The 8,906-nt window shown below is 46.3% G+C and overlaps 2 protein-coding genes across 3 annotated transcripts; one reads left to right on the top strand and one right to left on the bottom strand.

The window, feature by feature from the left end:
* The first annotated feature begins 224 nt into the window (after nucleotides 1-224).
* LOC131271247 (eukaryotic translation initiation factor 1A, X-chromosomal) lies at nucleotides 225-1,661 on the top strand. 2 transcript variants are annotated; one of them, XM_058272657.1, is made up of 3 exons: nucleotides 225-290; nucleotides 417-680; nucleotides 1,062-1,661. In XM_058272657.1, exons 2-3 carry the CDS (start codon nucleotides 477-479, stop codon nucleotides 1,302-1,304), a joined length of 447 nt encoding a protein of 148 aa, XP_058128640.1. In that variant the 5' UTR covers nucleotides 225-290; nucleotides 417-476; the 3' UTR covers nucleotides 1,305-1,661. The 2 variants fall into 2 exon arrangements, with proteins under 2 accessions (XP_058128640.1, XP_058128648.1); XM_058272665.1 differs by having other exon boundaries at nucleotides 283-339.
* A 661-nt stretch (nucleotides 1,662-2,322) lies between these two features.
* LOC131259402 (stabilizer of axonemal microtubules 1) lies at nucleotides 2,323-5,334 on the bottom strand. Its single transcript, XM_058260887.1, has 7 exons — nucleotides 5,315-5,334; nucleotides 4,788-5,049; nucleotides 4,507-4,713; nucleotides 4,147-4,435; nucleotides 3,715-4,067; nucleotides 2,910-3,195; nucleotides 2,323-2,823 (listed from the first exon to the last, which is right to left on the bottom strand). Exons 1-7 carry the CDS (start codon nucleotides 5,332-5,334, stop codon nucleotides 2,525-2,527), a joined length of 1,716 nt encoding a protein of 571 aa, XP_058116870.1. The 3' UTR covers nucleotides 2,323-2,524.
* Between the last annotated feature and the right edge of the window lie 3,572 nt (nucleotides 5,335-8,906).

Here is an 8,906-nt window from a genome sequence, read left to right as displayed (position 1 = left end):
TGGTTTATTTTTAATGCGTTTTTTCTTTCATTTTTGTTTATGAGAAAATAATGCTGACCTGTTGGAAAAATAACACTAGAGGATTCGAACTCTAGGTAGACAAAATCACCCTCAAATAATGAGCGATGGACAAACATTCCTTTGCTGAAAGAAAGATTGTGTCAAATAAATTGTTCATGAAACCACCTTTGCGATATCACCTTGAACCAGTTCTACCATGCTGTCAGCTAGGCGCATACATGACAGCTTCTTTTCGTTTCCACGCCTGTCAAGCAGCGGCAGCAATTCTGGTAACAAGTTTCTTTTTCCACGAGCGAAACAAAGTTCGCCATTGGCAAAGTGGGCCATTCTGCTTACGTTCTTTCTTAGAGCATTAACGCGAACCGTGCGTGTGTGAACTTTCTTGGTTTTTTCAGCAAAACGATTGCGTGTAGCGATAGCCACAGGCCAGATACCTCGGTAGCACCAGCACCACCATGCCGAAGAACAAGGGAAAGGGAGGTAAAAACCGTCGTCGCGGTAAGAATGAGAACGAGTCCGAGAAGCGCGAACTGATCTTCAAGGAAGACGAACAGGAATATGCACAGGTTACAAAAATGCTGGGTAACGGCAGACTGGAGGCGATGTGCTTCGATGGTGTGAAGCGACTTTGTCACATCCGTGGCAAGCTGCGAAAAAAGGTGAGCACCTTCGCTATTGTTTGTGTGTGTGTGCATCTTAGTTGGCAGTGCACTTCCTAGAAGGGGTGGAAGGTAGAAGGACACATTCTGCAGGCACAAAAGTGCAACTAGCGCATATTCCGTACCGCAATCCGTAAAGTAACGTCAACCAGTACAACATCCGGAACATTCCTGACGCTTGTGTGCCACCCCAAATGGGAGGGGTAGTGGAGAAGGAAGGTGATATTTGCGCATCGCAATAGTCAATGCCAAGTGAACGCAACTGCTCGAGGATTGCATACGTGTATGACGAAGGGGGAGCTCCTACGATTGTGACTAATACCGCGTACGTGCGTGCGCGTGCGTGTTTGTTTCATTTTGTTTACATTCTTCCCCCGATAGGTCTGGATCAACCAGGGTGACATCATTTTGATCGGTCTGCGCGACTACCAGGACTCGAAGGCGGACGTTATCCTTAAGTACACGCCCGACGAGGCCCGAAATTTGAAGACGTACGGCGAGTTCCCAGAGTCCGTGCGCATCAACGAAACGGTGACGTTCGTTGAGAACGACATGGACGACGACATCGAGTTCGGTGACGACTACAGCTCATCGGAGGAGGGCGACGCGATCGACGCCATATGATCTGCTGGCAGAACCGGCAACAGCAACTGCAACTAAAATAGACCGGATATGCAGTACGGCAGGCGGCAAGCGCGTGAGCAAGCGGTGCTGCGACTGATGCAAATGAAATTGAATCACCAGTAATAAACAACAGCAGCAGTGCGGTATGGTTCTATTAGTATATCAACAAAATATTATTGTTTGTGCAGATAGCGGAATGCCAGACGGTCGGAAGAGTGTGTGTGAGTGTAGAAGGAGGATCCTTATCCTCTCGGTGGCAGCGCAGGGCAGGCAGTGCGAAGAACTATGTGTGTTGTATAAGAAATTCCAAATTTCCTGCTGAAAAGAAATGTTTATATAACACAGATCCCAACTAAATTCCTTCAAATGTGTCGTATTTAATTGTGCAAAGAAAATGTGTGTTTGTGAGAGGGAAAGGAATGAAAACAATCAACGTCATGATCCAAAACCCGGCTTAGAAAATCGGCCCATGAGCGCCGGGGCTCACCACCTCGACGGCGTGGGTTCGAATCCCAACTGAGACCGGACCCTCCCCTGTACGAGAGGACTGACTATCCACGTACAACAGGAAAACAAGTCTCGTAAGCCCTTAACGGGCAGGCATGACCAGAGGTCGTTACGCCAAGAAGAAGAAGAAGATCCAAAACAGTGAGCAAACGTAGGAAACATTGCAGATGCATGCAAAGAGTTGCAATATCTGTCGTAGAAATGAAGTGATTTTTAGCAACGGTTGCATTTTCATTGACTGCCACCTTCTCGCAGGTGGCTGGTCTCACGGCGAACGGGTGTTGGAACGGGAAAGTAGGTCACGTCTAGGATTGATAACTTGAGTTTTGCTTGTTCATTCGATGCACCCGTCGTTATGGTTACCAGCAATTGTATTGGTGCAAGCTTGTGTGTCACGAGCTATGGATGAGTTTTTTACATTAAAAACAATTCTAGAGCATTCACATTGGGATTTATTGCTTTATTCTTCTTTACAGAAGAAATAGAGATACTACTTCTTTTTTAGACGCGTATACAACACAACAACAATAAACTAAACTTTCTCTAAGGCTGGTCCTTTCATTCATACAACACGGTCGGAGGAAATATTTATACAAATTTGTTTTTAACTTAGTCACAACTTAAAATTTGGTTCAGCTTCTTGCTTTATGGTGTAAACATTAATAATATGCCCTTCCACCTGCCCGGTGGAGCAACGGGCGCTGGAGGAACATTTATTTCACTATGCCGGCCCTTGGGTAGCTCACCCCCGAGCAGGATGTGTCCATATTACCGCAACAGTTCATCGCCGCCGGATTACACGACTGGCAGCATGCCAAACCGCCGTCAGAAGGACCAGTTTCCTCGATATACTGGCCTGGGGGAGGATAACTAAGCTTTTGCACGGTGTCCGACTCCATCGGTTGGTTCGGTGCCTGGAAGCGCACACGTTGAGCCCAAGGATAGTGTTCTTTCGGTGGTGGACAGACGGGCATATAGCTGAGCTTTTGCGTCGTATCACTTTCCATAGGTTCTGCGCATAGCAAAGGGATGAATTTTTAATCAAGAAAACGTTTGTTAAAGAACCCCAGAACCCAGGCGCAGGAATGGTCTACTTACCTTCCGGTCTCTTATATACTCGTACCGGTTTACAAGACTTTGTCGGAACCACGTTTTCTTTGTTCGCTGGAAACGATAATCGGTTCGAGGTGGCACTTTCCAACCGCCCGGTGGGAATGGCAAGTGATCCCTGCGGAACGATTGGTTCCCGTTTGGCGTGGCCCTTGCAGACGAAGTCATGCCGCTGTGTGGTCATTTCCTGCATCGGTCCATCCCCAATTAACGGCGCTGGCCGGGGAAGAATTGGGGCAGGGCGTTCAGCATGGCAATGGGTGGCGAACGAAGTCTAAAAATTGGAATCGTTTATATTAATTGTACGATCCCACAAATACTACTGAACTGACGACCGTTCTATAACAAATGTGGCGATGGCATGCACTGCTTTTTAGAAAGGTGGCCTAAAATTTGTATGTACAAAATTTCCATCTCAATGATCAACGAAGGTGTTAGTTACACTACAGGTTTATCGAATCAATATGTGGACAAAGCACTAAGTGTATCGCGAGGTGATAGACATGCTGCTAGAGATGTACTTCTAGGCAATTACCTTCGACAAACCGACGGGTGATCAAGTATTCTCTTTTGTAAGCTTTTACGTTATGAATTAAATGGGAGTGCAGGCACAGTTGGTCAATTTACGAGATACGAGATTATACGAATGGATAGATACTCCTACTAGGCTATCGTCTTAAGTAACCGGCTGTGCAATTTAGCTGTCCATCGCTACTGAGAACAGATGGTCTCCAGCACCGATTGGTTCCGGTCAGAAAAAGTTGGAATGATCCACGATATAGCTAGGGTATACCTTGTAAACCGTATCGTCCTCGAGCTTCGTGTTGGGCACCCGCAGCTGCACGACCGGTCGTATGGCCGGCGGCCGCTCGCCACAGGGTGCACTGTGGTAACTATCCTTGTAGACTGTCTTCGATTCGAAGCCCGAACCGGCAGGTACAGCTAAGTTATTGTATGGCAACACCATCTTGGCACGCTCGTTCGCACAATGGCTCGATATGTAGCTCTTCTTGTACGTCGTCTCGTTGTCCATTGCAACGTTTGGTGGCTGATAGCAGGCGCGCCGAGCCCACGGGACGTCCTCCTTCGGCGGAGGACAGATTGGTCCATAGCTTAGCTTGGTCGTCGTATCCGATTGCATAGGAACTACGGGAGGGAAAAGAGGACGGTGATTGAAAATGTATTGTCCTAAATGGTACATACCCAGATAAATCTGTGTACTCACTCTCCGGACGTTCGTACTCGCGCAGCGGTTTACAGGATCGAGCCGGTTCAAAACTGGCCATATTGGGGCAGCTGTACGAGAGCTTGTTGACGGTTTGCTTCTCGAAGGGCGCACTGTGCACGTGCATGTGACCGGCGGGCACAATTTTGTACCGTTTCGGAGTCGTTTTGGCTACATAGTCGTGCCGATTCGTGGTGACTTCCTGCAACGGTCCCGATTGTATCAGCTGGTTTCCAACTGGTACAATCGGTTGCGCTCGCTCGATATTGTTGTACCCGGGGTACGACATCTGGAATGCAGAAAAATCGTTCAGAATGTTACCAACCAGTGCAAAGGATGTTCAAGGTTCTCGATTCCTACCGCAGTGACCGTTGTGTTTTCCACACATCCTGGATTTGGTACAAGGTGAGACTGGGGTTTGATCGGCAGCGGTCGAGCGTTGATGACGAGTTGTGGATCTGGGTTGTACGATGTCTTGTACACCGAATCTCCACCGAATTGCACCTCCGGGGCTTTGTACGTTGCTATCGGTTTACAGGATTCACGTTTCGGTGGCTGAACGTAGCGCTGGTGATTCAAAATAAGACAAAAATATATTATTAAATTTATTTAATACAACCCTCACATGTCCTTGTACTCACTACCCGCTTCGTGGGCACACAGCCGGGCCTTCCACAAGCGCAATTGCAACACTGAGGCATCTCGGCGGTGCGCTGATCAATTACGGTTGGACCAGGTTCCACGCAGGGCTGGGAACAGTTCTGCTGATCAACACACAATTCGTCACACTGATCCGGCTCTGGCTCCCCTTGGATTATCGGGCTGCAAGGCACTTGTGGTGCTAATGGCACACCCTCATCATAGCAGGCGGTAGTATCCTCCACAAGGGATTGTTGAGCAGCTCTAAAAAAAAGTTTTGGAGGTTAAACCAATCGGACCAGCATGGAGTAAGTGTGGCATTTTAGCATTATTCCACAAAACACGGAAGCATCCCGACGAGCATATTTAATCAATAAAACCTATTTATACTGTTCAATTATTCGCCCAAATAACGCCACATTCGACCTCCTTTCGTTTCTCAAGTGCGCGCTTTGTAACCGACGGCGGTTGGCCATGATGAGGCCAAAAATATCCCTACAGCCTGGGGCTCGTTAAAAAAGACACTTACCCAACACCGTCACACTCCATATCCCGGAACTTGAACTTCCGGCACAACCGGACGGTGGGTAACGGGAAAAAACGTTTTCAAAACGGTATAATTTCGGACCGAAATTTGGTTCAACCTTTCCAACCTGCCGTGGCTTAAGCAAATGGAGCCGATCCTGAATGGTTGTTCGCGAATTATGCTCGTGAACGTTGCAGTCTCAGCTTGCTGCGACTACTTGCGTTGTCGATTGGTAGTGATTTTCAAGCATGGCATCCTCCATGGATCATAGTTGGGAAAGCGAGGCATACTAAGCATAGAAAACATGGCGCAACGCTGAAATGGTTTTTATTTTAACTGGCCGTATCGTCGAAAAGCGATACTTTTTTCCTCTGGTGGGTAGGCGTGTGTTTTTCTTTGCGTCTTTTTTTCGGTGATGGCACATGACCTGCTTTTACCGTTGGCAGCTTGTTTCATTTCCAGGTCAAATAGTAACGCCAACTCCCAGCGCGTGGGACGTTGGTACTCACAAAAAACACATACACACACTTTACGGTGGAGTGCATGCTGTCTACGTTGCCCTCCGGTGATTTTGTTCTCGTTTGCTTTTATTTTTACTCGCAAGGATAACGAAAAAGTGTTTCTTTCAATTGCAGCGAAGAGAAGTTCTGTATCATCATCGGTAATATTCATACATGGAAAATCATGGATGGAGCTTTGGGGCATTTTTTAGTCCCTAAAAGCCGGCTAGCGCTTGTCGATTTCCATTTAAACTTAATTTATGCACTTTTCGAGGATAAACGTGAAGGTCAACTTCCTTAACATTCAGACTTTTCTGGAAGTCTGTAAGGGCTGGTTTGGCCAGAAACTTCTCCCCGCGTTGAAGCTAGACATATGTAGACCACTATGACCGCTGATCGAAATTAAAGATTTACTATTTATGTCGATCCATACCAGACAAATTAACAAGAAAGAAAAACATGTGCTTAAAATAAACCATAGTAGTGTAAATCACTTCATTTTGTTCTAGACGGGTAAGATTAATAGTTTCTTCCAAAACACTCTCTTTGATTACCAAAAAACTTTTGGTTCATTAAATTAAAGGAGTACGTGCATGGTTACATAGATTAACTTCTCACCAGTAGGGGGACTCTGTAATGCCAAATAATTGCAAAAATGAAAACATTCGAAAAATGGACCATGCGTGAACCGGTCGTAAATTATGATTGAATAACGATAACTCAGGAGTTGGGCACGCGTTGTGGGTCAATTTTATTATTCTGCACCACAAACCACAGGCTCACTTTCATGTTACGACCTCAAGATTTTTCCTCATACCGAATTAAATGTGCTATTTAAAACTCAACGATGATGATTTTCCCATACAAAAGATCCACGTTATAAATCACGCTTTCATCAATCACTTATATCCCATTAAGTTATTAAATAAGCTCAACACTGACCACCATTTCAAAGTAGGATAGGTTCTTCTAGCTGTAAACGACACCCTGACTCTCTGTGTGTTTTCATTTGAAATCACTTTAAAAGACCCAAGATGCGAAAACACTAGCCTCCGTGGCCTCGATAGTTAAAATCAGAACGGAAACATGCCAGGATACTTAAGCAGAAATGGGCAAACGAACAAACAAAAAGAAACGACTCACCAGACCCGTGCGCGGCTACTTTCGGAACCGTCGTTCCGTACCGACCGAGCGAAGAAGCGAAACTGAAAACGAACGGCAACGCCGATGGCATCGGCCGAATTCGTTAGCACAAACCGCGTCAACAGTCGAGGGGGTTTCGTTTTCCGAGAGCTGACTTAGGAGGGTCCGTAGATGCCGACGATGATGATGGGGATGACAATGACGCCGCCGGCTGTGGACCTAAGTGGAAGGACGGGCCGTACGCCTACGTCGCCAGACGAATGAACGCCTGAAATGATATGCCCCATCCCTTAATCGTTCGTCCTGCAAGTAAGCCACCCCGTGGCTAGTAACGAACACAAGCTCATATGCCACCATTACTATGCTCTGGTCCGAACTGTTCGGGTGTGTTCCGGTCGAGTGGACAGTGGACGTTGGAACAACTTTAAACGAAAAAGGAAAGGGAAAACAGAAACAGGCTTGCAGAGGGTCATTCCAGACCTCCCCTATCCTAACGACCGAAGCGTGAAGCAAGGAAGTTTGACTTTTGAATGCAGCTAATCGTAAAAAAGAGGTCCTTGCGTAGCCTTTCCGCAAGGCGCGGGCTGCTTTAACTTCTTGCCACCAAACCCCTCCGAGGAACGAGGGCGATGAAAGGATTTTCACTTTCTTCCGCCGGCGTGTTTTAATATTGGAAAACAATCAACCCCTGATTGGAGTTCGGGGTTCGATGTTGGTTCGTGTTGCCAGTTTGGGGCATGTGTGCTTAGGTGCGACAAGGTTAGGTCAACCCTGTCGGAATGCCAGCAAACGGGTGTACGGAGTTCACCGAGTGGCCCGATTTGTGTGTTTTAGTGTATTGGTTCTAGTTGCTGTACATTTTTGGATCCTGTGAAGATAAGTATGGTTAATACTTTTCTTAATCAACCGTTTTATGAGTTATGTTAATAATTCAATTGCCTTTTAAATTAAAAAACAGCAAAGTATTATGAAGTTTCAAGAAAAGGCAAGTCCTTTCAAACATACAGTACGTCGGGTGTTGGTAGAGACGTCTCAGTCGGATCGTTCCGCTCGAAATTGCCAAACAACATTATTTCCACAACCGTCGGTAAATCACTTTGCTTATCTTTGGGGTAGTCCCCGAATGTTTCCGAGCCGTTGCTGTCGCTCCCTATTTTTCCCATCACAAAAGCAGGTCACGTACAGGACGCGCAAATATGCCAGGAGCATCGATCAAACACACATTACTGGTAGTACTCTTGCCCTGCCCGAACCAAGGAATAAACCTCCTTCGACGGCATCCGTGTCTGTGTTTCTTCCTCAAAACTGTTGAACACTGATAAAAAAAAAGTATAAAATTGAAGTCATTCGCTGCATCGGTTAAACTTTTTCAAGGATCGTTGGCAACGGGATGGGAAGGAAGGATGGTTTAATGGAACAACAAGAATTCGGAAACACACATCAAAGGAAAGGATACCAAACATAATTGTTGAAATGCAACCGAAACCAAGGGGGCCATCGGTGAGGTGGTAGAAAACTTTGGAAATTAGGTCGCACCCGTAGGCCCAAGGATGAGCCTGGGTTATCTGCAAAGGGGTTGCCCTCGTGCACGGTGGTTTTAATTTCTTCGTTGCGTGTGGCTCGGAAGTTATACTGAAGATAAACAACTCAGTCGCAGGAACGGTACACCGCTTTCGCTAGTTTTCTCATCTTTTCCAAACCACAGGATTTCCCACTGATCAACAACAGGTTTAGGGTTTTAGGCATTTTTTCAATTATATTTTACAAATAAGGATACAGAGTAAAGGAAGGAAATATTAACGGAAAAGGGGTTTCAGCTTAAAGATCAACACAGTGAAGTGAGAAACGGAAACGTCTTCGTGCGAAAGCGAGAATGAAAAGAAGGACTCTCCTTTTGCTATCATTGCTACGAGATGTCGTGGCGGTGTTTTAGTTCTGCGCTCCCCGCCATG

This window comes from Anopheles coustani, chromosome 3, assembly GCF_943734705.1.
Source record: "Anopheles coustani chromosome 3, idAnoCousDA_361_x.2, whole genome shotgun sequence".
NCBI classification, from domain to species: domain Eukaryota; kingdom Metazoa; phylum Arthropoda; class Insecta; order Diptera; family Culicidae; genus Anopheles; species Anopheles coustani.
This window is presented reverse-complemented; position numbering and strand designations above follow the sequence as displayed.

Excerpts from the sequence above, each read along its gene's own strand:
- LOC131259402 (XM_058260887.1), bottom strand. The coding sequence starts at position 5,334 with ATGGAGTGTGACGGTGTTGG. Across the intron at positions 3,196-3,714 it reads AGGACGATACGGTTTACAAG|ACTTCGTTCGCCACCCATTG; the intron begins GTATACCCTAGC and ends TCCAATTTTTAG. Across the intron at positions 2,824-2,909 it reads AGTATATAAGAGACCGGAAG|AACCTATGGAAAGTGATACG; the intron begins GTAAGTAGACCA and ends TGCTATGCGCAG.
- LOC131271247 (XM_058272657.1), top strand. The coding sequence starts at position 477 with ATGCCGAAGAACAAGGGAAAGGGAGGTAAAAACCGTCGTCGCGGTAAG. Across the intron at positions 681-1,061 it reads GTGGCAAGCTGCGAAAAAAG|GTCTGGATCAACCAGGGTGA; the intron begins GTGAGCACCTTC and ends TTCCCCCGATAG.